Source organism: Chroicocephalus ridibundus, chromosome 19 (assembly GCF_963924245.1).
Source record: "Chroicocephalus ridibundus chromosome 19, bChrRid1.1, whole genome shotgun sequence".
NCBI lineage: Eukaryota > Metazoa > Chordata > Aves > Charadriiformes > Laridae > Chroicocephalus > Chroicocephalus ridibundus.
The window spans coordinates 6,808,752-6,836,540 of NC_086302.1; the positions used below are offsets into that span (position 1 = coordinate 6,808,752).

The window sequence follows — 27,789 nt, forward strand, 5'->3', positions numbered from 1 at the left end:
CCAGCTCAACAATATACGACCAACATCATTATCTTCATCACCATATACATAAATACACATCTAGTGAAAAGTGCATGGGGCAGCACTGACATTTCTTATTTATACTTTGGCAAATCTTTCATTGAAGCTTCTTGGGTGTTTTTTTTTGGTTGTTGTTCCAGAGCAGAACAAAGACCCGAGGCTGTGCTCCACATCATGGACTATGCTGGAATAGTTCTTACTGAGCAAATTACACTGTCATACTGAGTTGTTTTAAAAAGCAGGCAACGATCCAAAAGGGCGAGCAGATGCTAAATTCCAGCTACCTCTCACCTGTCATCACCAGCGCTGTTCACCAACATCTACAGAGAGTGACCTGTGCAATGAGAGTCAGTCGTGAATGTGCCACACGAAGCATGCTTGGGGCAGGATCTTTATCACTGGTGACAATGCACAAGAGGAACGAACAAGCTCGATTTTTAGGTGAAATTGTCAAGTTGGCTGTTAGAAATACCATCTTTTCCTTTGCAGACAGCACACACGGAGATAACGTTGGCCTAAGCCCAAAGCACCATTTTTGCTAACTAATTTTTTTTTTAGAAAGGAAACTATTACTTCTTTATGACATACTTCAGGCAGCAAAGACAGCACCGTTCAGAAATCAGACAGCAAAGTATTGAAGCCGTTAACTTTTTTTTTTTATTGAAACTCATCTTTCAAGTCACACTAAAAGCAAAAAAATGCAAACACTCAGGTATGAAATGGCAGAGCAATGCTGTGACAATTCCAGCATGTTGTATACTCTGGAGTAAATGCTATTAGTCATCATCACAAGCAGACAGGATGAGAGCTACATCACAGTTCATTTGAGATCTTTATTCTTTTTCTGATCCCTTTCCCATAAGGTCCTCATTAAAAGATGCTGGTTAGCATAGCTTCAGGGTTGGACTATCTCAGCGAAAAGGTTGTTGCCTGTTTTCCCCCTGTTCCACTTCCTAAATATCTCAGCTGCTGGGTTAGATGTGAGACAGACGAGAAACAGCATCTTGCTGGCATAAAGCAAGCCTGACAAGAGATTCAGGCCAGTGCCTACAATTCACATTAGCCAGATGTCAGAGGCCAGTGACGGGAACCTCAGTGGTGCCTGGTGCCAACTTTATTAAAATTTGCACTGCCGCTTGGTAGTACCAGCTCAAAAACTGCCAGAGTAGAGCAAGGCACCAACTCCAGTGGTTCACTGTCACTCTTCGTAGGCTCCTAAAGTGAGGTGGATTGTAATAAGCACGATACTGCTATAAAATAAGGACCTTCTCAATGAAGCTGACTATCTGACAGAAGAGGCAAGAGTCACCAACAGCAATACAGATGTCTCCTCTCCATGAGTGGAGCTTAGATTGTTACGTAGGGCGGTGGGGATTCCTTGGAAGGCAACTCTAAGGCTTCCTCATACGACGGCAGCACAGCCTGAAAGAGAAGACCATTAGTTATGCTCTGGGGATCACATGAAGGGTTTAAAGTGGATTTGACCTTAGATGTGTTTCTCTGCCTAGTTCAAAACAGGCTGAAAGAACCACGTGGGCTGTAAGAGATAACGGGCAGAAATCCAGAAGAGTCGGAGGTCAGCAGCAATTTATCACCACTTTGATGCCAGTCCTACCTCCTTCTCCCAAAGCACGGCTGCAATAAACGGACCAAGGCTCTTTAATGTCCAGAACGTGAGCCTCGTTGCCTAAGAAAAAAGCTAAGCTCGGATCATTGCAGAGGGACATGATGCATGCACAGCAGGGGCACACACTGCTGGCAAGACAAGGCTTATCGTATCTGCCAAGTTTCAACAAGACAAACGCCTGCACTTAGCTTTCCATATTCTTCCTCTTTACTTCTCATCCATCTTTAAGACATCTATTATTTTTGGAAGCTCTTCAATATCTTTCCATTGTGTCAGAGCAGCTGGATGCTGCTATTAAAGAGGTCATCAGTAATCTAAGGACATCGATATTCATTATTTAGCAGACTCTTAAGATGAAGGGCAACGCACCAAATCTCTCAGATGGTGATCCAGCAAGAGGTGAAGACAAACTTAATTTTAAACATGGGTAGCACTATTAGGCACAGAAACCAAAGTTCAACTGAAATTAAAAACACATATCTGGATCAGAGAATAAAAGTTATATTCCCATTTATCTGCTTTGCCTGAAGCCTGAGTTTCGGGTTCCTTACAGATACCATTGACTTTGAAAGGTTTTATACAAAAGTAAAGTTAAAGAAATATGATATAATTGGAAACTGATTATTACTATCTGTGAATGCAGATTTGAAGGGTTGAACTATCTCTCAGGCCACCAAAGAAGCAAAAGGAAGGATCATCATGCACTCATCAGTCTAAACCATGCCTTTTCATGGCGTAAATCCGAAGCAGTCTTTACTCACCTTTTCAACTGCTTGTGGGTCGACTTTCACCTCCTTTCTCTTGCAGGCTTTAATATACTTAAAGCAGCTCAGGACACATTTGAACATATAGGCCTGAAAAAGAAAGGGAAAGGGAAGTCTGCCATTGCATTGCAAGTCAACGAGAGCATTTCCACTTTTGCCGTGAGCCTGCCATTGCCCTCCTGTCTTCTCTGGAGGTGGAAGCCTGGGACCGCGTGTCCCAGGGCCTTAAATCGGTCTTTCTTGATCCTTCACTGGAAAGGCGACAACTCCATCTATTCGGAACAGTACACTAATGTGGGAAGTCGATAGGACTAGTAGCACCATTAAATATAAAGCACATGCTTAAGACCTCTGAGAGTGCAATGTCATCGGGTAGGAAAGGAAAGCATGTCCTTCGTGTTATTTTTCTGAGCAGGCTACAAAGTTTGCATGTCTCAGGAAAGCACCCTGGGCACAACATCCACCTCCCAGAGATCCAAGGCTCCCTGATCCACTAGGACTGACCTGAAAGGTCAGCTCATTCAACAAAATCCTATACTTCCAATAGTTACACTTTTCTGACAAGACCGCCTTGCACCTCATAGAGTTACAAGATGCAATAAATAGAGAGCTTTTCTGAGAAAAATGGATCGATTGACGGATTGTGGCACAAGAAAATAAGCAAGGTCTGTGAAACATACCATATTAAATAAATATTTTCCCTACTCTGTGCAGTGAGGCAAAGTCGTGTGCCTCTTATTTTTATTGGCGTAAGACTCTACTTTAAAAACAGTTGGCATTTTCAAAGGAACATAGGGAGTTATATGCCTTGTGAACAAGCTGTGTAGCTTAGGGTTTCCTAGAACAATGAGGTGTGTTTTTCTTGACACAAAGCCAAGACAAAGCATGAGAACAAAAAATGAAGTATCTGACTTGAAGGAATGCATCTCTCAAACAGACTTCCAGAGATGAGGAGGTAAATCCAAACTTTGACCACCTTTAGGGAATATCGCAAAATCCTTCCCCCTTCCAAAAGCCTCTTCATACAGAGAGCAAACATGCAAGACACTGAAGCCATCGTATAAATGGTACAAAACCCCCACTCATCCACGAAAGAAACCCCAATTTTATTTTTTTTTTGAAGAATATCATACAACAAAAAACTCGTTTCTTTGATTTTGATTCTGGACGTGTTTGCTGCAGTGCCAACCAGTATCTGCACCATATTCACCGAAGTTGACTTCAGTTAAGACTGCTGCAAGCAATAGCAGCTTTGAGCAGAATACATTAGTACACACAGCTTATGTAAAGGCAGCCAGTGACCTTGGGATCATCCCATTACTGGCTAACTCCAAACACTCAAGAGTCACTGTAGGATACCCTTCTCCACACTGAATTGAAGAGGGAAAACTCCTCTGGCAGCTGTTGACATTGTAAGTGGATGGGAAGCTTGTCCTAGAGGTCAGGAAGCGAGCTACTTCAGAAGTAATTATGTTAGACCCTTGCTTTCATTTCCCATCAGAAATGTTTTATTCCCCCTGGTTTCTGCATTCTTCTCACTGTGATGGTGGAGGGGGATGATTTTATGATACTGAGGTGAGATAAAGATTACTTGTGGAGACACAGGTCAGCAAGGGAGACAGACCTAATGGTGCTACGTAAGAATCACCCCTTCGCTCTCTCTGCCCTTTGAATGCTTTGCATCTCCAAGGAACTTAGACTTGAACAACTGATGATATCACCGCTGGGGCTCTACCAGTAAGCATAAAACCAGCCACCACACTGGTAAGAAGCTGTGAAGCTGCATGGAGAGACTTCCACGTTGCAAAAGGACATGGGCCCTGCAAAGCGTGGTGTTAGAGAGAGGAGGGAGAGGAGCGTTACCATCCCCCTAGCATTGCCAGAGAAATCTTTCATGCTAAAAGGGTGAGCAAAGTCTTGCAGGTCTCATATGAGGTCACTGGCAGAGGCACGTGATGGGGCAGGTGCCCCATCTCTTCTTCATCTGACAGACCGTCTTTTAGCTGAGTTATGCGATGGTGTGGGATGCAGATAATTATTTGGGGACAGTAATTGCAAGCTGGCAGGCAAACAACACCGGATAACACGGAAAGAACATTTTAGCATAAGAGCAATAAATGCTTGTGATGGGTCATTAAGCAAATCAATTTATGCAAAAAGATCCTGGGCTAGTCCAACATATTTACACGCTACCTTGGTGTGGGCATTCAGTGAATTGAAACTGGTGGACCCTAAATTGGCCAAATGGCCTCTTTGGGTCTAAAATGTTCCGTCTTGTTGCCACGTTCCTCATCAGATCTTTATGACTTAGAAGGAACTCTGTCATGAATATGTTTTTGCTACACAGGGAAGAGAGGAGGGATTGTCACTAAGTTTAAAGGATGGGGTTCCTAATGACTTGTTTTGGGGAGTTTAGGAGACCAAGGAGTGCTTGTGCCTGTCCATTTTTTTAAATTATATTCCCCCATCCCTCCTCCTACAAACCCCAGCGCAAGAAGTCATTGCAAGTTAAGCAGTCTTGTAGCTAACGCTGTGGAAAATTCAAATCAACCGATTTGCCAGGTCAGTGAGATTTCTGCTGAAGACTTGCACTGCCAGCTGGGTTTCAGGGTTATCTCCACTCCTATTGCGCAGTTTATGCAAATATTAAAAGATATGCTAAAGTCATGTCTGCAGTGCAATCATACAAGACACTCCACTCCACAGTGGCTTCTCTGGCCACGTGGGAAGAGTCTGAATAAAAAATGTTTTCCAACTAACAAGCAGCATTTTTCACTGTGACAGAATCTGCTCAAGCACCTGGAAATATCTGGTTTTCTTATCTGGTCTGAAACCCCCCAGTGAAAAACCTGTTCTCTGATCCATTGAAGCAAGAAGAATAGAAACCATCTCACAGTGGAGTTTTCTGAGATGTAAGCAGGATTTAGCAGATCACAGGTTTTAATTAAATTTCAGGGTATCAGTGTGCATAACTCCACTTACTTCGGTGTGGATACAGCGACTCACTCAAGTGGAAGATCTAACCTGCTGCTTAATGATCGAATTTATTTTGGCACACAATAGCAGAAGAGTTTCCTATATTTGTTTTCAAACATCTTATCCTTCTGGAGATGAATGGGCAGTAATAGTTTCTGGAGAGATTTTGCTTTATAGCTCACATCTGCAGAAGCATAAAACCAGTGATTTGAGTATTAGACCCGCCTCGGACTCTACACTGGGGCATAGCTCCTATTATGCCCAAGGAGAGACAACAAGGCTTTCCAAAGCCCTGGCAGATTTGAGAGAGAAGTGAACCGAATTCCTCCTATCCCCCAGGTGACAGAGTTCCATTTCAGCCTCGCCAGAACCTGCAGCCATTTACCTTCAGGAAGAGGACAGCAATGAACGCAATGGTGAAGGTGACCATCACTTTGGCATACTCCTCCGTTGGTAACTTCTCCAGGGTTGGCAGAAAGCCCTGTGAAAAGAGGGAAAAGGTCTCAATCATACACGCTGGGTTCCTCCACCGGGGGTCAGACAAAGCGGTGGAGATCTCAGCGAGTTTCTCAGCCCGCCTTTCAGAAAGGTGGGACAGGCCACCTTCCTTGCCTCATTGGAAAGAGTACAGGGATATTTTCGGTTCCTGCTGTTTACACTCCTTTGGCAAAGATTTTCACAAGACTATTTAAATGAGAACTAAAAGTATGACTGTTTAATAAAGATGAAAAGTGGATGCATTTTCAATGCATGCAGGCAGGCTCTATCCAAATCATTTTGCTCTGCAATTTGCATCCATAAGATCCTTACAAGAAAAACAAGGTGTACTTTCAAGAAGCACATGCCTAAGCAAGCTGTCAGTCAAGAACATCGTGTTGGTGGGAACATATGGAAAATCCTCTTTTGTCATCAAACAGAGCAGTTCTGGGCATACTGTAGAGATCAGAGAAAGTTTACTCTGTCTTCACAGCCACTGAAAGAAACTTCATAGGGGTTCACAGCATGAAAAATCAGCTGAGCTTGCCCATAACCTACCCCATTGTCTGAAGACTTGAGGCTGAGATAGGTGGGGACCTCCATGTAAGAGCTGCAGAGGGTGAGAATACTCAGGCAGAAGTCCAGCAGCTGCAGAGCCAGGAAAGGGATCTTCGAGTGTCCCTGCTGCAAGAAGGGCAGGGAATGGGAATTTGTTACGATTACAAGATGGTGTCACTTATGTAGATATTCCCCATTTTACACAGGGCCTGTGGTCTCTTCTTATTTACTATTATTTACAATATCCTAAGCTATTTAATTCATTTACACTGGCCAAAATGATGACTAAACCATCTTGTTGGACTAATTCATACAAGCTCCTCGGAAGAAGCCTCTAGCTGGAGCAGTGATATTCCTAGCTTACCTCCAGCAAACCCTTCCTAGCACGGGCACACCCAGAACCACCTCCCCAAAGCCCTGAGACAGAAAATAAAATCAACAGGAGGATTCCCAGACATGGGAGATCAAACTACATCCCAGCTGTCACTAGGCTTTCCTTGCACACCCTCCAGTTCCCAAGGATTGCATCATGTCTCCAGTCAGTGTAGGAACTGTCTTGCCATGAAGAACCTTGGCCCAAGATCACGATCCTTTACGTGGATATGTAATCCGTAGTACATTATGTCTCCATTACATTATGTATCCATCCATCCATCCAGTACATTATGTATATGTCGCCATCACACAGAGAACAGAGAAGATCTGTGAGCTGTTACCTACCGTGTGGCTAAGGGAGGACACAGAAACGATCCCTGGAACTTGTATGTAGGAACTGAACATTGTTAGGAGGCTGAGGAGAAAGTCCATGACTTGGAGAGCAAGGAATGGGATCAGGAGACGTTCCCGCTTCTGAGAAAGTAAAGCAATGCCAGTTATTTCTATTCTGAATAGAAGGAAACCACCTATCAATACCTATTGGACATATACTTGTATACCCCAAGGACATAAGGACATATATTTATGTACCCCAAGGACGTGAGGATATATATTTAGGTACTCCAAGAACAAATACTTTCCTGGAATTTCTGCATCTAATTCCACATACTGTGGTGATAATTGATTCAGGAAAATTGAAGGGCAGCGATACTGATTTTTTTCACCCCCTTGTAAAGTTTCTGTGAATTGTCGCTATGTGACATTGGCTCTTGATCCCATCAGAGCTGTCACTTAGCTGTCTCCAAATTTTGCCACTACAGAGAAAGTAGTGGCAAACCACTACTTTCCCACAGCAATGCGTGGTCATTTCTTCTCCTGAAATGGGAAAGGAATCACCAGTGTAATAAGGGAGTTACAGCTCCCCTCCAGGATCTGACTTGGAAAAGAGCAAGGAGAAGATGCAAAACGCCAGAATTTCCAAATCAGAACATTTCCATTCCTTGACACCAAAAATAATCTTGCTAGAAATGTCACCCAGATTGGGTACATCTGGCAGTTAGCAGCCTTGCAGGTGAGGCTGAGACTGCAAACCAGACAACATCCCCCTCTGTAAGAAAGCAGAGATATTTATCTGCTTTTTTGGTCATACTTCAGCATTTTCAGCGAACATTCTCTAGTCCCCTCCTTTAAGCCAGAGAGGCTTCAGCCAGCAGATAAATGTCATTTGTGGAGAACATACCTTCACCACACCCAGGAGGAGGTTGAAGCTGATGACAAACAGCATGATGATCAACAGGAAACTGGTGATGACATCAGCTAAAAGCAATAAAAGTAATTACCACATTACTAAAAGCCAGAGCACAATGTCCCAATTCAATCAGACCTCTAGGGAAGAGTTATAGTCAGACCGGTCTGTGTATGTGGGGGAATGAATGCCATGCAGCTGGAAGGTAACCTTTTTTTTTTCTTTTTTTTTTTTTTTTTTTTTTTCCCCCTTTTCTACCCCCACTTTTTCATCTGTCTTTGAAGCTTCTGTTTCTTTAGCCACTGGGCTGAGCAGGCCGTCGGCTCAGGCGCATGGGAGCCAAAAGCCTTTATTGCCTGGACTGAAATTTTAAATATCCTAGGCTATGATATAATGTAAAATGAAGTAGAAAAAAAAGGGACAGTGCTTTTAGCTAATGATTAGTAAGTCTGATTTGGAAATTATTTTGAGATTCAAAGGCAGATTAAGTAACTAACAGCAAAATTTGGTGAAAGATCTGCAAGATTCTCAAGCAGACGAGAAGCAGAAGTTTTAACCACCCACTGGTAGCATGGACCACAGACTCTCGGGGTGAAATATCTCACCTCCGCTCTCTGTAGCTGCAGGATGCAACACACGCGTTAAAAATAAAGGTGTGAGGAGAACAATGTGAGGCAGTTCTACCTACAGGGCTGAAAATAATCTTCATCAGATGCTTTGGGTGTAGGGAGATGATCTCGTACCTACACAAAGCTTCCTACTGAATGGTTCCCAGGAAGCAATTTCCCCTCTTGGTATTGCAGCCTGCCCTGATGATGACTACCAAAGCCGTGCTTGCATTGTACACTATACGCATTTCGTCTTTTCTAGCGATGTAGACAGCGTGAGGGTTTTTGTAAAGTTGATTTGCTTGTTTAAAAAAAAAAAAAAAGGCAGCTCACTCCAAAGGCGAAACAGGGCTACTTTCTTTATCCACCTCTGCATACCATACAGCCTTTCACGGTGCCGCCTCCAACTCGCTCTCCAATTCCTTTCTTATTGCTCTACCTGAGTTTAAAATAGCAGCAGTCTGTTTGGATCTCCAGCTCCCAAGTGCTCGAATAAAACGTTTAATTATATTAGAAAAGACCCAAACTCTTAACTTTTCTGACTTTTTTTTTTAAAAGCAAACGATCCTTTCCATAGGTACGCTTCTCAAGCACCAGGAAGCTCAGATTACTGGTTCGCTTCCCCGCTGCCAACAGCCCAGTTTATTCCATGGCTATTAAATATAGTGCCTAACTATTTTTTCCATTATCCATTTCACTTGCTTTCCTAAAGAAATCTAGAAATTGCCCTTTATCCTGTTGGATCTCTGATATATTCCAGCTGCCCTGAAATCCTTCACTCTCCATATTACCCCATTTTTCCCCCCGCCCCCATTAAAATGCCTCTCCATCTCCCCCAGCTTTGAGTCTTTACCTATAGCTTTGGTACCAGATTACGTTTTTAGTGTGTGGGGAGGATTTCAGTGCTTGGGCATGCACTAAAGCGTCCTGAACTCACTTCCTAGCTTTACTGACAAGAGAATAAAATAATTTACTGAGATATTGAGGCAGAGAAACCCATCCCCCTTCCAGGCAGATAACACCAACGCTGCTGTTTACGGCAGCAAAACACTTGCATCAGAGCAGTCACAGCTCTACCGTAATTTGGCCAGTGAGGCTGTTTGAAGGAGCAAATGCCAACAGTCATCCCAAGTCAGAGGGAGAGCCGTGCTGGAGCGGGGCAGACCTACCACCCAGCAGTGCCCATGGCATCTGGCAGGGGGTGGGCGCCTGTTAGACGCGGCCGCTGCGACATACGCAAACTGTCAAGGGCTGCATCCAGCTCGGAGAAGCAATGCGGGCATGGACGAGTGCCAGTTGAAGGAAGGACCAAAGACGATACTGAGGAGCTCTGGAGCCTTTCCAGGGTTGTAGAGGACCTGCCTGACAGCTGGGCTGAGCCACATCTGGCAGCGAGGGCAGCAGGGGAGGGCAGGTGGCACCACCAGCAGCACTCCTCCCGTCCTCTGCTAGGAGGGAGTGCACTTTATTCCATTTAAATGCATTTATACAAAAGATATTTTAACTTCCCTTACGATCTGCTCAAGAATTAGCAACACACTCAAGTCTCCTCTAAAAATGAGATCTGCAGTGAGCAACCTTTAGTCTGAAAAGAAGCCCTGAGCAGCACTGCCTTCCCTGAGCATGAGAAGCCTCTTCCTTTACGGGGCTCAAAGGGAAAAACCCTTTGAGGAGGCTGCATCCCTCAAAGAAGCAAAAATAGCTTATCTCAAGAGAGGGAGCAGCACTACGTGAGCTGCTGCACGTGTAGGAGTCAGAAATGCAAGACTTACGGGAATGATCAAAAGTATCCAACAACCACTATAACCTCATCAGGAAACAAGGAGTTTTGATTGCACAAAACAAGAAAATATCTATTACTTATAACCCAATAAAAAAAACCAAACGCAGGATCTGTTTGCCACAAAGCAATGAGAATTGAAACACAGGAGAGGAAGAAGTCTTAGGAAAGAGAAAAGAAAGAAAACCCCAGTCCAGCAAATCCCAAATGAGAACTGAGAGTGCAACGGAGAAAGGGCTTTGCTGCAGAAGATGCTGCTCGCACCTCTGAGCACGGGAAGAGCCCGAGTTCCGAGCAGGAACCAAACACTCCTCTCAGAAGCAGGAGAGCAGAGACAAGGCTGTGATGTGGTGCGCAAAGAACCAAAGATTAACACGAGGACAGCATAAACTTAAAAAATAAAAAGAGCTTAACAAAGATGACGGGCTCAGCCTTTGTAGGAACAGCCGTAAAAGGAGACAGTCCTGGTCTGCCTGAAGCCATTTTCACTGGTTTTCCTCCCAAAACCAACCATCAGAAGTTTACCCCAGAGAGGATTTCTCTCTTTAGGATGGTGTTTCCTTGGATTCAAGACAGTTGTGTTTTTCTGCCTCTTTCTACATGTTCTCATGCTCCAGCTCTCTCGGCAGGCTTGCTAATTAATTGGGCAACTGGCTGCTGCTTCTGCAGGCTAATTGCCAGCGGAACCCGGCTGAATTTCCCAAGCAGAACCTCGATCAAAAAACCCCTAAACAAAAATAACACAGAAACAAAAAGCCCGCAACCCTACGGACACAAAGGGATGGAAAGAAAAGGAAAACCAAGAGAAAAGAGCTTTCCACGCGCTGTCTGCCTCCTGTTTGTTCGCAGTCATCCTTTCCGCTGGCAGCAGATCTCTCCATTCCAGGGATGTTTTAGTACCAATGGATTTGATCTCAGTAATCAAAGATTTTTACTTAAACAAAATGACTTCTTTCTTCGTGGGACCACGTTTAGCAGATGGGCTAAAGGAGTGACCCCCCCTTAGGTAGTGGTAGCTGTTGGCTCTTAGCCCTGTCTCTGCAAACCCTCCATGAGATGGGGATGCAGTACATGTTCCAGAGAGGCCAAATGCCACCTGAAATACTTTGCAAGGGCTGGCAGAGCAATACGTTACCTTCCAGGACCAGCAGTGGATCCCTGGGGTTGGAGGTACTTGCAGCCACTGCAGACCCTAGAGACCAGATTACTGTGACTAAAAGGCCCTTTCCATGCTTAAAAATATAAGATAGTAAATTTTAAGTCTCTTCAGTGTTTCCCTTTGTGCTTACTTTGCCATTGTAGGATGAATGGTTGTCTCTTTTGCACTTACAAACCCTCAGAAAAGGGGAAAAATTAGGAGTCTTGAACCAAGCTTGAGCATGTGTATTATCTCAAACACAGGAGCATCGTTCCATGGTTTTCCCTTGTCTTCCTCCTGCATGTTCACCTGGGTTCCTATCTCGGAATAACCTGTTTTCCTCTATAGCACTTTAAAAAGTACCAGAGTATTCCGAGAATAACAGGGTTTGTCCCTGCGGAAGGTGCACTGGCTCTTATTGAAAGATAAGGGGCAACTTTTAAAATAAAGGACATTCCAGATAAAAGGAGAAAAAAAAAAATCCCACAATAAGTGATGCAGTCTTGAACAGGGATGCAGAGAGGTTATGGAATTCTCATCTGGGGGAATCTGCGAACCTCACGTGGACAAAGCCCTGGGCAAGCTGCCCCAGCTTTGGAGTCAGCCCCGTTTCAAGCAGGAGGTTGGACTGGAGGCCTCCGGGGGGGCCACCTTTTACTTTTGCTCTGATTCTGTGGTTACAAAACCAGACAGGGAAGAAATGTCACTCCTCTCAAAGCCTGCTTCACTCCTGTAGCCTTAGAATACCCTACCTACAGGAGTATTTCAGTTCCACAGCCACCTCCGTGCTGGCGGGGGTACTTTATTGCCGGCAGAGAGCGTGGCGAGACCTTGCCCCCTTTGAGGAGGACCTTTTTACAAAAGGACACAGGAATAGACAGCAGCAACAAAGAGATAAACATGCTCTTTCTCGTGCTTTTTCTTACTCAGATTCTCTGAGATTACCTGAGTCTCCCAGAGATCCTAGGGAATTTAATGGGCAGGAATATATATGTGCTGTGAAATAACTGCCATTTTTCCTGGGGGCGTAACGAGAACGGGGGCATACGACAGAGCCTCCGCAGAGCTGCACTAGACATTTGCAATGCTAGCAAGTGGTACCAAAAAAATCCACCCATCCAACAGGAAAAGAGAGCATTAATTTGCCAAATATCTATTTTTTATTAACTTCACATCAGGGTTTGTGCCCTGGATGTAGTCAGGAGGGACATTGAATGACTCCTAATATTTCCCATGAATGCAGAGAAACCCCTTTCTGTTTTATGGCCCAATAAACCGGCATGGGAAATACAAACAGGGCTCATAAAGCCGTGGTTTAACAGTTGCGTTCACAGATTGTCAAGGACGGCAGTGTCTGCCTGGGTGTTGCTGATAAGCTGCGGGGAGTTGTTTCTGGACAGCCACGTTCAAAGGATGGGCAGGTCCATCAGGGAAAGAAGCTGCCCAGTCCGTTTAGCCTGACTCGCTTTTCGTTAGAGAAGGAGGGATTATTTTCTTCCTAGCGTATGGTATGCATAGCATATGGCACAGGCCGTGCACACAGGCCTTCAGGCATAGCTGAGGTGTTTTTCTTGGCTGGCTGGACAGAAACTGAAACAACTTTTCCAGTTGTACTTTGTCCACAGTGGCAATTTTTACAGTCATTAATGAAAAATAAAAGTGATTAACGCTCAGACTGTACACAGGCATGAATTGAAGACATCCTAAAGATCTGACCTATGGCAAGCAGTGGGGTGTAACATTTTCAAGGCAAAACCCCATTCATTTTAGCAGCTTAAAACTGGTAAGGAGTTTTTAATTGAAATGTTTGGGTTTTGTTGTTTTTTTTGGGGGGGTTGCTTTTTGGTTTTATTTTTTCCAGCAGGAAAAGCTAGTCTGCCAAAGCTCATGTGCTTTCAGGAACGAAGCGCTGCCAAGAAGGCTTTTGCTAGGAAGGCTTCTCAGCTCCAGGATGAGATTTCTAATAGACTGGAAACGGGGGAGGCTGCATGGGAAATGCACATCCAAATTTCTGCCGTATACGAGATAGAGCAGAGAGATGTGAACCTAATTCTTCCAAACTGCAACTGAGTGCCCCAAATCACCACACCGCAAAGTTTTTCTCTTCTTCCTCGGCCAAATTAATCTTGTGTTATTTCTTAAATATTAGTTAGGTAGTAAATCTAGATCCACTGTAGATTAGCATTGACCTGGCATTGACCCCACTAGGGGTGGGAAAATAATTTTCAAGGCTCCCAAAGGCAAAGAAGAACCTGTGTCATCTTCCCCCTTTAATCCGTTGTTTTCACCAGGTCTTATATTAATTTCTTGGGCAACTTCCATTGAAAGGGAAATTTCAGAGGAGCGCTCTCAGTCCTGTGCTGCCTGCTGCGTCTTGTAAGCCAAGGCAGCAAGGGCACCCCTCTTCTGAGGGCAGCTGACCCAGTCACCCTTCCCATTACCCTGGGAATCTCAAAAACCTGCAGCAATCCCAGTTCTCCTCCCACCTGGCCTTTCGTACCTGTGGAAGTCAAGGCCCACCCCATACCCTCTTTTTGAGGCAGCAAAATGCATCGCTGAGAAATCTCACGGGAGCTCTGATTCCTTATAAAGAACTCCTATATGTATTTTTTCCTACTTTATCTTGTGAAAAGCGTTTTCCCATAAGCCTTGCCTTGTTTGTATTCTTGGGCCACGGCTACGGCCTTAGCATTATATATTCTGCGAAGTGCTTTAATCTGGCAGTATCTACAAATAGAGCAGCAGATGCTGAGGGCATCAACAGAACCTCTCCCCAAATTGTTCTCCAACTCTTTCCATCTGGGTTTTGAAGTCAAATTGAACTTTTTGTACTGCTTTGCTGTGTTGCTTCCCCGCTTGTTTCTGGAAATAGAAGGGCTGCACTGTGTTTATTCCAATTGCAATCTGAAAACACTCACAGTCTCCCAAGCAGAGCCCTTTGAAATGCTTGGGAAGAGAAGCCAAGTGGAAGTGCTGGGGATTTCATTATGAAATGTTCCGTTTTGTGTAGGAGGCAGTGGAAGAGGGGGGAGGGGGAAGACCTGTCATTTTGATTGTGTGGGAAGAGGTTGGGTTGTTAAAAACAGGGCCAATTTTACTCAGAGCAGTTCTATTCTTAAAGAAAAACCTCGATATTTGCAGAAATGCATGTCTTGCTTAGAAAGCATATAATGGTTTCGTATGGAAATCATCTGAAAAAATCTGTCTCGATGGTTTGTTTCTTTTTCTTTAAAGAATATTTTACTTAGATACTTGAAGAAAAGTAAAAATTATTGGCCTTGGATGATCTTTCTGCAAAAAAAAAATGAAAAACAATTGCCATTTTTACTTAACTGTGTCTGTGGGAAAGTATTATGATCTGCAAATATCATGTTCAGTTTTCAGCAGTTCAGCTCACTGTGTTAGTCAGAATGCAGATGCATACTCCACCACGAGAAGCAAATGTTTCCAACGGTGGCCATGTCCAAGCCAGGTACATAAAAAAGACCAAAACAAAACAAAAAAACCCACCCCTGCTCAGTGTATTGCATGTCGCCCTAATGGGAAAGCTCTGCAGAAAGTATTTTCCAACGCAGTCGTCATGCAAGTCTACTCGGGGTGTTGAGTTGAGCCACAGCTGCAGAGGGACCTCTGTGGACCACAGCTAAGCAAAGTAGCCTCCAACCCCCCCGGACTGGAGTACTTTGGACATAATGCCCCGTGTGAAAGCTGTGAACCTTGACAGCAGACCCTTGCTCGGGGTCCTCTTAGCAGGACTCACCCAAATTTCCATTTTCTGCTGGCTGTTGATGCCTTTCAAAACAGCCTCGGGGGATTACAGTGGTGCCTCCCAGAACCCAGCTGGACTCTTTTGAAAAATGTGAACCCATCTGTTAGCAATAGCTTCACCCACACAGTGACTGTGCCTGTTTTGGTGCTTTCCACTCTGTCCGACTCCTACCCCGGGGACAAGTGACTTTGGGATGTGCAGGAATCTGCTGTACTTGGTTTCTCTTTCCTCCACTTACAGGGGGCCTGTCTGTGCATGCTTGCAGCCTGGGGAAGGACATACTGGAAAACCAGGGAACAGGCAGGTCCTTGCTGCTGTGGGTTGTGTTTTTCTCTGACTATGAGCCTTCTCCATAGGGAGAGACAATATCGGGTGTGGGAGCCTGCTTTCCGCCTTTCTGCATGCAGCAGACAAGGGTTATCTCAACTTGTGGTTTTACACTGAAAAGTGACTAAGAAAAGCAAAAAGCACCCTGTGTATGTTGCTTCCAAACAGCTTTATGCGGAATTAGCCTGGTCAAGTAATATTTGAGGTCTGGGGAGTTGTTTTCTTTTAAATGGCACTCAACATGAGATATCTACCAGGTTTCTGAAAGCCAAGCTAGATCCTTCCAAGCTCAAGCCATAAGAATTCAATCAACTGTGATGAATGTGATGCTTGTGACGATTTGTGGGATATGAAACAGCCTGGCTGCTTCTTCCAGACAGCCAATGTTCTGCAAAAACCACCAGAGTTTGGGAAAATCTAGGGGTGGGGGCCAAAGGGACAGGGGGGAAAGGATGTGGGCTGGTGTGGCACTTTGAAGTGCCTTCAGCTGTCAAGTAGGAGACTCCTGTGTGGCAAGACGGATGATGAGAAGAGGATGGATCCATGGCACAAAGGGCGGGGTATTAGTGGCAACATCGGGTAGCCCACCCATCCATGGGATGTTGTGTGGGGGCTGTGATTTCTCCCCACTCCGGGACCCCAAGGTCACTGGCCAGTCTAGGTCCATTGAGCAGCTGGTCAGATACTTCAGTGTTTTCCTGAAAAATGTCCAACATATGAAGGGAGTCAATGGTGTGTGTAAGGCTTAAATGATCCACAGTTGGTGGAAAAGAAAAAGAAGGGGAAAAAAGGATTGTCAGATTAATGCCAAGTGTATTTCAGTGGAAAGGTTGGAGGAGTATGAGGGTACTGAAGAGTTTGGGCTGAGGGCCTGGTCCACTGAAATAAAGACAAATTCTCTGGGCTCCTCACTGGTCTCCCAAAAGCCGACAAAGCCATGGCCTAAACCAAAATCCACATCTTTAGAGCCTAAACCTAGTTTCTGGGTCTGAGGTTTTGGCCCATCTGCTCTGAATGCCGGTTTCCAATTTTCTTTGATGAAAAAGAAAGAGGGACCAATGCAGGACCTTGGGCTCCCTCTCAACCCCACAGACCCTTGCTGCTTTCCAGCATCCTGAATTTGGCATACCAATTTTGTAGTAATCCTTGTCCAGGTCTTTGCAAAAGCCTTTCCCGCTCGCCACCTCCAGGGAGTACTCAATCAGCAGCAAAACGCTCATGACCTAGGAGAACAAAAGCAAAAGACACAATTCAGTGGGCCTTGGGCCAACTTGCTATAAACAAATTTGTTTCCAGGGAGCATGCAATGGCCGCAGTCCTAAATGCAGGATGGTTCTCCAAGCGAGACAGTCATGAAAGGTTTCAAATCCTTAACAAGGAAACATTGAGACAAAACTTATCAGTTTAATAATGGTTTGGGTTTAACTCTCTTTTTTCTGCCAGCTTCTGAAGGAGGAGGGAGGAATTACAAAGTTAATGAGCTTTGTTTCAACATCTTTTATCCAGAAAGCTCTGGTTTTACATTTTGAAATACCATTTTGCTTCAGAGTTGAGCTACAGGTAACAACAGTATGAAGTGTAAAAAGAAATACTAAAAGAATAAACAGCTATCTGTAAGTCTACCTATACTACTTCATTGACAAAAGTATAGTTTTCCTTCTTTTACTGATTTGAGAAAAATTTCCAAATGTGCTTTTTTCACATTGAACTAAAACTATTTTCTCTCCCTTCCCCACCAACTTTCCAAGTCGGACTATCAAACCCTAGACTCCATGGTTGATCCCATTCTGAGTTTAGGAAGCAGTGAGATGGAGTGAGGTCTAGAGCTGTGGTCTCAGTCCTAGCACTGTGCTTCTATATTCAGTGATGATCTGCAGCAGAAAAAACAATTTCTAACCCCCAGGTTAGGGAGAGCTCCTGTTGCATGGGGGGCACTGGGCAGTCGTGGGCTGCAGAAGACCTCTGTAAGGCTGGAGACCTCACCATGGAGCACCTCAGACAGCAGGTCCAGGGCATTTCTGTGCAAGTAAAACCAGGAGAGGAGTAGCCGCAAGGCCAGACACCCCCCCACATCCCTCCTGGGGACAATACACCTTGCCAGTATGTACAGACAGCACGTGTCAAGGGGACCAAACTTGTTGCAGATCCGAGAACAAGAAGTCCACGGCCACAATGGAGCATCAGTCACTGCCCACAGTGTTGTCAGAGCAGATAACACCTCTTGGGGTAAAGGATTACCCTGATGCCATTTATTGCTCCTTCATCACTTTACCGACAGTTTCAGCACTGTATATTGAGACGGCACATTTCTGACTCCATCATGCAGCCCATCTTGTTGGTCATTTTCTTCCTCCTTCTCCAATCTCTGCTGTCCTCTCTCATGCTTGGTACGTCTTTCATTTCTTCTGCATTTTTAGGCTGTAGGAAGCTGGAGCACAGCATGGTCTGCCAGTCCTACACCTACAGCTGCACTTTCCAAAAGCAACATAGTGTGTGCTGGGTTATTTTAAAATTGCCTTAACAGTGTGGGTGGCTGGGGAGGAAGCCTGCTGCTACATTTCCCCGAGGACGTAGGAAACATGCTTGTCACCCCACAGCTGCGTCTCGCTGGCTGGACAAGCTCTCTGACCTCTCTGCTGCTGTGCATCTTCTCTGTGCATCTTCTCTGCCTGAGTCCCCTGTCCAGGAGGACCTCTTGCCACAACACCAGGGCACAGCCTGAGAGCAGCGAGCAGCAGTCAGACCAGGAGAAGTGCGGGGACAATCATGCCCTGTGCATTTTTTCCTCATAGGCATGGGAACTGAATCTGCAGGAGGGGAAATCCCCAGGTGTGCAAAAAATGGAGAAACCCATGCCAGCATGACCCTCCATCCTCACCCCACCAACACCGGGTCCGGCATTGGCAGCACCCGTTCTGCAGACTATTCTCCAGGGACACAACCGTCAACAAAAGTACCATGGACAAAAAAAGAGGTTGTCGTGAAGAGGTGAATGAGAGAAGGCATTTCATCCAGACTCCACAACCTCTGCCTGTGCGTCATCTCATACAGGAAGCAAGTTTGTATCTGCCACCAAGATCAACTCAAACCTGGGTACCGTAGAGCTGAAATAACTTCTCCAGAATAGCTAAAGCAGCTTCTTGTTTCAGCAACCAGTTAAAGAAATGATGCAGGCAAGGAGGAACCGGAACTGCTGTGGTCTGCACTGGTGTTTGCAAACTTTGTGTGTGGGAAGGAGCACAAAACCAGCAACTGCAGGGAGACGAGGCAAACCTAACTGTTGAGTGAGCAGAAGGACTAATGTGTTTTTGTCTTTTGCAGAGCGGTGGCTGGAGGTGCTGTACAAGATCCAGACAGAGTTCAGGCTGGAGTAATGTGTAGTCAGATGGGCTAGGGCTGACACTGCAGGCAAACAAAACCGAGAGGCATGGAAAGAAAGGCTTCTCATTGCCCCAGAAACGGGGAAGCGAGGCGGGGAGGGGTGGCCTGCAGCAGAGACAGGAACTGAATGCAGACCCTCCCACTGTCTCTGCGTTAGCTGGAGGAAACCTAGAAACTATCTTCAAAACCAAATTCATCAACTTTCTGCGCCACAAACGGCAAGCGCAGTTTCCAGAAGAGCTGTAGCACATGCCCCAGCGCCCTTTGCTTCTAGAGCGAGCGTCCTCCAAGCCACACTCTCTGCAGTGGGGACTGGGACCCTGTGTCCCACCACGAGCCTTCCCTTTTTGTTTAAAGTCTGCCTAGAGTCTGAGTTGGGAGAAAGAATGTGTCATCTCCTGGCCTGTCTTATATCAGGTTGTTCAGGAGCCACATGAGACACGCTGTTTTTATTTATTATATTTTTTCCATGCAGTAAATGAACTTTGCAATTTGAGGCTGATAGGAAAAGAAGAAATAGCTAGATCTCATTACATGGGGACACAAGAAAGTTAACACGAATTCATCTCAATGTAACAGTGTTTGAAGTCCCATGGAAGCGCTGAACCTCATCAAGGATGAAATTGCATCGATCTGAAGTTTCTTTACACTTGATGGTCTCCCCTGGGATGTAAAGGATTTCTTAACTAACTACGCATGGAGATCACATGCTGACTTCAAGTGCCCTAACTTGTCCGAGAGTTTTCATGTACACGCTCCCGAAGAGATTTCACTTCCCTTATTGCTACTTCTGGTCAAACCCCTCAAATGTCAACATGGGAAATATGGGAAGAAATTGCTTTTTCAGGTTTCTGTTAAATGGAGGCCTGAACAAAATGGATGACCTGAGCCTTAAACGTGTTTCATTTCTGAAAGCCAAGTGAATGAAAGGAGGACATCAGATCCCAAATGCTCCCATCCCAGATGGATTTATAGACATAGAAAAGCCAGAGCCTAAAGTTCTATATGAAGAACCATCTCTAGTGTCTATCAAAGAGGGGAACAGCAGAGCAAAAGAGTTCCTGGTTACCTTGCAAGTGTTGAAATGAGCCGCGCAACCAGACCAATAGCAGCCCCATAAAATAAAAACATGTCAGAGAGAAAAACCCAAGGCCAAGCTGAAAGATTAAGAAGACTTTTAAAATGAAAGCTGGTTTAAACTTCCCATTTAAAAGGGCTTTTGCATAGAAACAATGAACCACTGAACTGCAACGAGATAAAACAGACAAGGATCTGTGTGCCTTTCATGGAATCACAAAATCACAGAATCATAGAATGGTTAGAGTTGGAAGGGACCTTAAAGCCCGCCCAGTGCCACCCCCTGCCCTGGGCAGGGACACCTCCCACCAGCCCAGGTTGCTCCAAGCCCCGGCCAACCTGGCCTTGAACCCCTCCAGGGATGGGGCAGCCACAGCTTCTCTGGGCAACCTGGGCCAGGGGCTCACCGCCCTCACAGCCAAGAATTTCTGCCTCAGACCTCATCTAAATCTCCCCTCTTTCTGTTTGAAGCCATTACCCTGTGCTCTATCATTACAATCCCTGAGCCTTTCCCTCGTCTCTCCATCACAAGTACTGTGTCAGGACCAGGACACCTCTCCATCGCCTGACTTTGGGTTTGGCACGCTGCTGCCTGGCATGTGACAATCTCATTTATTCCTGTAGAGAATATACATCCAAGGTGATGAAACCCCCACAGTGGGCTGCTGGCGTCGAGCTGAGAAGGTGGAGAGAGATTGATGTAGTGTCTGCCCAGCACTCCTTGCTCTCCAAGGCTGTACATATTCTCACTCGAGAGTCACCTTTCAGCTCCAGAAGAAAACGAAAGGTTCCCATTTCGGGCAGACGGGGCTGCTCAGACAAGCACCCAGTTCCCTTTCTTATTGCTGTGTCATGAGAGGCGAGGAGAGAGGCAGGCTTAAAATAGGAAGTTTCACCTCCCGGCACTCAACTCGCAGCTCGCGTGGTGTGCTGCCGTCTCCCAGTCCCGCCGCCAGCCAGCCCTTCTTATTTTATCTCCTAGGGCTGCAGCTTTTGGAGGACACCTCTCATCTTATTGCTGCCTCCGTTTAAAAGGAGTGCTTCAAGTTTCTCAGTAAAAGATTTCTAACACCGGGAAATGAAGTGACTGAGCCGCGTAGTGCAAGACTGTGGTAGAGCCAGTCGTTAAACCAAGGCAGCGAAACGGGGGGGTGTCTTGCAAGGCAGAGTCTTAACAGCATGACGCAGGCAGCCCCCATTCCCTAGTGAATAATTTTACTGCAGCTGCAGTAGGGTTAAACTGCTCTTAGAGGTTGTGTCGTAGGCCTTTTTTTTTTCTTTTTCTGAAATATGTGCAGCTTCACTAATCTCTAAATAATTTATCTTTATGCACATGGCCTTGGTGTGACGGCTGCTCCTTTTTTATTCACACAAGAAGAGCCCGAAGCCGTAATGAACAGGGGTCAATGGGGACAGTGACATCTGCTCCGCCAGCGCTGCGAGGGTTTCTGCCAGCGGTGCACACAAGCAGGCGACACCCAGCGCTTTGAAGGCGAATAGTACCACGTATAAATGCTGTACTTTCAGTGCTTTGCCTTGTTTTTACTTTAATTTAAAAGTAGTTGTTGTGGCAAGGTAGGATAAAGTGAGGAGTGTCTTTTTCGCTCCCGGTTGGTTTCTGTTCAAAACGTTTCATCTTTTTCCTTCCTGCTGCCTCCTTCGCCCCCTCTTGTTTGTGCAGGGACGAGGGAGCAGCACAGGGTCTGCCGAACGTCTCGGGTCAGCCACAGCCTGCCGAAGGCGCAGTGAATCACAGCTCTGTGCCAACACGAGTCACGTCCACAGGTGAGGACCAGGAGCTGGGGAAGGTCCCAGAGATGAGACTCTGCTCCCTGAGCTAAAGAGCTGCCAAAGAGAAGAGCTCGGCTGCAACGGGGGCCAGACCAAGCTGCAGACACGCTGCTTTCTAAGACCTCCTTTGGCTCTAATCAAGGACTAGTAGCAAATGAATTGCAGGTTTTCTGCCTGTGCTGTGTGCACAGAAGCAACTTCCCAGCCTTGTTCTTGAAGCTAATCTCAAATAACTTGAGGTCTCTTCATGCCTGGGAGGAGTCGATGAGCAGAAGGACAAATTCCTCCATGCGTTCCTTGAAAGTCACCTGCAAGTCACCTCACAGCACCCAGAGAAGCTTTGCTAGTCACACAACTCTGTCCCCTCCTCGTTCCCCTCCTTCTCCTTCCCTGTTTGTTTGAGAATGCCCACAATTTATTTCAACTGCCTATGGAGAGATCAGCAGTGAGACAAATCTGATTTATAGGAGGACAAGACATTGCCACAAAGCCTGAGAGCTTGTGTTTGATGGCATTACTATCACCCAGCATCACTATGATTCATCACTAGGACCCACAGCAATAATTTATATGGCTACAAACCAACAGTATTGATGTAGCAAATCATCCAAGTCACTGCTGAGTTATAAATCCCTTTTTCTTTTTCCCTCCCTCTGCCCAGCTGCAGCTACACTATCAAAAAGGTGGAGAAGAGGTAGGGAAAAAATATTTGCTGTTCTGTGTTATCTCTTAAAGCTGTGAGATAAGACAACTTTCTCCAAAAATCAAACTGTTTCCCAAGGGGTTCTGTGTAGAAGAAACCCACTGAGCTGATACCGTAGGTACAGACGCACTGGGACCCGCAGGGACCTGGGGAGTTACAGGGTATTGCAATGGTGGTCACTCTGTCAGGAGCCAGCAGCAGCAGGGTTGAAGAGCTGAGGGCTCAGGCCGCCCTTGCCCGTTCCCCATATCCTTTACTGGTTCAGCCCCAGTCTTCAAGAGCATCTCTGGCTCCTTAGTCACAACCCCAGTTGCATGTAAGGTGCTAATGCTCCCTGGCACCTCGTGCCCTGCAGTGACTTTGTACATCATGCTTATAGAATCACAGAATAGTTTGGGTTGGAAGAGACTTTAAAGATCCCCTAGTTCCAACCCCCTGCCATGGACACGGACACCTCCCACCAGCCCAGGTTGCTCCAAGCTGTGTCCAACCTGTCCTTGAACACCTCCAGGGATGGCTCATTCACAACCTCCCTGGGCAACCTGTTCCGGTGTCTCACCACCCTCATAGTGAAAAATTTCTTCCTGATATCTAAACTAAACCTACGCTCTTCCAGTTTGAAGCCATTACCTATCCTTTTATTTATACAGGATAAGGTATAAACTGCAACACCACAACTATACCGTAATTTCTGTCTTGAGGCATGTCACCATTGCTAACAGTCAGGAGAGGGATAACATTCACAGCAATAAAAAAGACCTGGCATGAAGCAGCCTCTGCTCATAGAGTCCTGTGACACTAGGATTTGTCAAACTTTGGAAAAAAAATGGTTGAAAAGGAAATACGAACAGAACAGAGCTGGAGACTATTGAACACAACAGTAAACGTGATAGTTTTCGTGTAACCTCAAAAGTCAAGAAGCTCTGACGTACTAACTGCAGAGGGTCACTTGGTACCTGTCCTGCTTCCAATACCTTCTTATCCAGGCAGCTGCTGCTGGCTGCTGTTGGAGACAGGCTGGGAGGCTGCTGGACTGTGGGGCTGACTCAGGACACGTGCCTTGTGACTTCTGCCTTTGCCATTTTGCAAAGAAAAGCAGCTTTTCTTCCCTGCCCTGAGTAGATCTTTGCATCTTTTCTGCAAACTCTTTCCCATGAGCACTGTGAAGGCGCACTCCAAGGCTCTCTGCCTTTCCCGGTTCTTACCTGGTGTCTTTAACAGACCCACAAAACTTTTTCGAAAGAACACATCTTTCATATGGTGTCTGCTCTCAGGAGACCCCACCTGGAGTACTGTGTCCAGCTCTGAAGCCTTCAGGACAAGAAGGACACGGAGCTGTTGGAGCGGGGCCAGAGGAGGCCCCGGAGATGCTGGGAGGGCTGGAGCCCCTCTGCTGTGGGGACAGGCTGAGAGAGCTGGGGGGGTTCAGCCTGGAGAAGAGAAGGCTCCGGGGAGACCTTATAGTGACCTTCCAGTACTTAAAGGGGCCCTATAGGAGAGATGAGGAGGGACCCTTTATGAGGGAGCGGAGCGATAGGATGAGCGGTAACTGTTTCAAACTAAAAGAGGGGAGATTTAGATTGGCTGTCAGGAAAAAATTCTTGGCTGTGAGGGCAGTGAGCCCCTGGCCCAGGGTGCCCAGAGAAGCTGTGGCTGCCCCATCCCTGGAGGGGTTCAAGGCCAGGTTGGATGGGGCTTGGAGCAACCTGGGCTGGTGGGAGGTGTCCCTGCCCAGGGCAGGGGGTGGCACTGGGTGGCCTTTAAGGTCCCTTCCAACCCAAACCATTCTATGATTCTGTGTCACTGGGAGTTAAATTTTGCCTGTTAGCCACCAGCACCAAGAGTGGTATTTCATTATCTTCCATCACGCTCTGGTGCAAATCAGGAATCTCTGTTGTTGTTAGTGGCATCATAGTGAAACACACAAGAAAAATGTGCCTCAGTTCAAAGCATTTGCTGACTTCGGAGAAGGACAAAGGAGGTTCTTTTACGATTCACCCTCCCAGCTAGGAAAAAAGAATTCATTTTCTGTACCTCTGTTTCACCGCTGATAACAGACAGCTCATGTCGCGCAGCCTGCTTGTAGCCCTCTGGAGAAAATGTGTTGTAGTTGCCTGTCTTGTGTTTCCCACCTTTGCACAGACCTTTAATTTTGCCAAGTCCTCATCAGGTCTTGGCCAAACTTCCTATGAGGGTCCCATTTCTAAACAGTTCATGACCATCCCTCTGTGATGGCTGTATGTTTAATTGGTTGTCAGAAATGGCTTGTTCTCTGCCGCAGACTCTCAGCTTTCATATGTTTCAATTTTTATGTCTTGGGGTCATGAGAATGCACAAGAAATGCAGCAATTTCTTTCTTTTTAAAGCAGTGAGGTTATAAGCTTTGAGCTTGTGGCTAAAAGACAAAGCAGCCTGCCCAGGGTGTAATCTAGATGCTCAAAAAGCAGACGGCAAAAGAGGATATAAAACGGCATGATTCTTTTAACCCATCTCGTAATGTTTTTGATGTCCCCAAAAGATTAAAACATGGCATGGAAATGCCACTACAGCGTCTGGCTTTTGAGAAATGCCAGGGGAAAGGTGTTGGCAGTTACCATGAAGATGTGGTGTAGATACGAATTTCTCCGCTCTCCTGCCCTGGGCTGGGGCTACCTCCTGCCCCAAACCAGGGAGGTTTACACCCAAGGACCACTCCCCCACCCCCGGGCATCACTGCCTCCAGCAGCCCCCAGTGCTCTGCTCCTGCCGGGTTTATACGATCCTACCATTCACTGAATGCTTTCCAGTTATCTTACGATCCAAAAAAAAGCAACTAAACCGGTCTCCGGATTTTTTTTGCCTTTCACTTCATGAGCTGAATCCTGAAGAATGCCTTCGGAAGGGATGAGGTGCTAAAATAGGCCAAGAATGTCGTATTTAAACACTCTTAAGTCCAATATCTCTCTGCTGAAATTCTTCAGAGGGTTTTACACAACAGTTAAGACCAGAAAAGTTCCCTTTCACTGTTACAGTTTTAGTCGGATCACCTTATAAAATGATGCCGGCTGCTATGCAGTATCAGACAGTACGTGCTACTTATAATATATCATCCCCTTTTTCACAGGTACTAAATTTTGGCTTGTTAGTTTTTAAGGAAGAGGAAAAAGACTAAAGAAGGAACCTCCTTCCTTATTTACCCCGCTGGCAGATTTTAAGTAAATGTGTTTCAGTTCGTGTGACCAAACTGAACCACCAATAAAGACTAAACCTAAGAAATTAAGTATTCCTAAGAGAAATAAGTGGGGTTTTTTCCCCAACCATTTCAAAAATGAAGCTTATCTGAAAGACTATTTGCCATTTAGTGTCTCTGCATACGACAGCGTGAATGCTCCACAGAGGAGTACAGCAGGAATGGGATCGTGGAAGTCAAGCCCGTTAAACCAGCGTGTCGGCCCGCTGCCTGGGCTTTGTGTGGGTGAGGAGGGGGCTGTGGTGCGGGGAGGATTTGCTCGGCCAGCTTGGGTTGCTCCTCCTGCCCCGGGCATGCAGACTGGTGCTGCAGGGGGACCACGGCGTGTCCTTCCCGTGCGTGGCACGGCTGCCACAGCTGCCACCCCCAGCACATATTTGCAGGCTACAGCTCCCCTCCCTCCACTTCTCCGGTGCAAGGAGGGGGTTAGGAGCCCCCGCTAACCGTTATCACCCTGCCGCCTCCCAACCCGTTTCCGTGCACACCGACTGCCACAGATGGGATTATTTTAAGTGCCTCTGCCGTGCGAGAAACCACATCCTCAGCATGACTTAGAGCCACCTGAAAGCACCTCTGTGCAACCAGGTGGCGGGGAAGCGACGTCCCTCCAGGCTCTGCTGCCTCTGCTCGCTGCCATCCGCAACCACCCCCGAGCAGTTACGCCAGCAGCTGAGCACCGCCACGCATCCAAGCAGACACCGTAGAGTGTCCAACTGGCCGTAGAGAGAGAAATGAGGCAGCTTTGCCCGCCCGCCCTTTGCTTGCCTGGGACCCAAATCCCTCCTCCCTCCAGTGACCCATCATTCCATCACTCCCACCGTTGGCATTTCCACTCTGCTGCCCAGTTTCTAACCGACGGGTCCAGCCCTGGCCCAACTACACACCCCTGCACGGGTAAGAGCTCCCGCATCAAGCTGCAAGGGAAAAACAGGAAGCAGAGAGAGTTTCCATGAGCTCCAATTGGTAAAGCCAGGGAAAAGAACAGTTAAAATGACCTCCCAGTGCGATAAATCTCTTCCTGCCCCCCCTCCCCCTTGCCCCACCACCTTCTCCCCTTTTGTCCATGCCTCTTAAATCATTGGGTTTTTTTCCTTTTGGGAACACAGAGAAGTCAACAGTCAGGAAACCTTGTGATCTGCAACGGTTACACCTTCTGCAAAGATTACACCTCTGCCTCTCTTTTCTTGCTTCCCTCTCCCTGTCCCCCCCTTTCAGTCCTGTAACTTACCATGTGGAAGATCCCTAGAGCGACTGTTGCTGTCTTGATGTTGAAGAAGCAACATCTGGGGGGCTCGGTGGTGCTTTGGGCAGTCATTTTGCGACCCCTCTGCACGGCTTTGAGTTAAGGAGGTTGAACTTGCAGCAACCGCCCCACTGGAAAGCGAAGCGAGCGGCGCAGCTCAACTTCCTTCCTGGTCTATAAATGTGTTAGGTCATCTACAAAGTCACATGAGGTCTTTGATTTCTCAATAATAAAGAAAGCAAAATCGTGTTGCTTTTCTAACAGATCTTTAACTGCTTGCACATCCCAGATGGCGAATGTAAGCACAAATGCTGCTTCGGGCAGGTGGTGTCCAGTGGGTGAGGTGTACGGGGAGAAGAGGGCTCCCAAGCAGGATGCAGCTTTGTCCTACAAAAATCATCAGAAACAAAAGCAGGGGGCCAAGAATTTCACCTTAAACTTGACCCACTGTTTTTGCAGTGAGGCATCCAAATTCCTCCGTTTGAAGCGGCTCGTTCCTTGCCAGCAAAGTCACCATTCCTTGGAAGCGCTCCTGGGAGCCGACGCTTGAGCAGCCCTGGCCTCTGGGACCAGGAGGGCGGTGGGACTCCAAGGGTCAGGGCTGTTGGCTGAGATCGGCAGATTTGCTCCCGGTTCCATGGAAAGCTGGTGTGATTTATGTCAGTCAGCTCCTGGAAAAGAAAAGCAATAGAGAGATCT

At 46.4% G+C, this 27,789-nt stretch overlaps 1 protein-coding gene across 1 annotated transcript; it reads right to left on the minus strand.

Annotated features, from left to right (window-relative positions):
- Positions 1–655: 655 nt before the first annotated feature.
- On the minus strand, positions 656–27,265 carry LAPTM5 (lysosomal protein transmembrane 5). The gene is made up of 8 exons (XM_063356138.1): positions 27,076–27,265; positions 16,796–16,889; positions 8,039–8,115; positions 7,144–7,272; positions 6,424–6,549; positions 5,774–5,869; positions 2,410–2,502; positions 656–1,443 (listed from the first exon to the last, which is right to left on the minus strand). The coding sequence occupies exons 1-8, from the start codon at positions 27,160–27,162 to the stop codon at positions 1,369–1,371; spliced, it is 777 nt and encodes a 258-aa protein (XP_063212208.1). The 5' UTR covers positions 27,163–27,265; the 3' UTR covers positions 656–1,368.
- Positions 27,266–27,789: the final 524 nt, after the last annotated feature.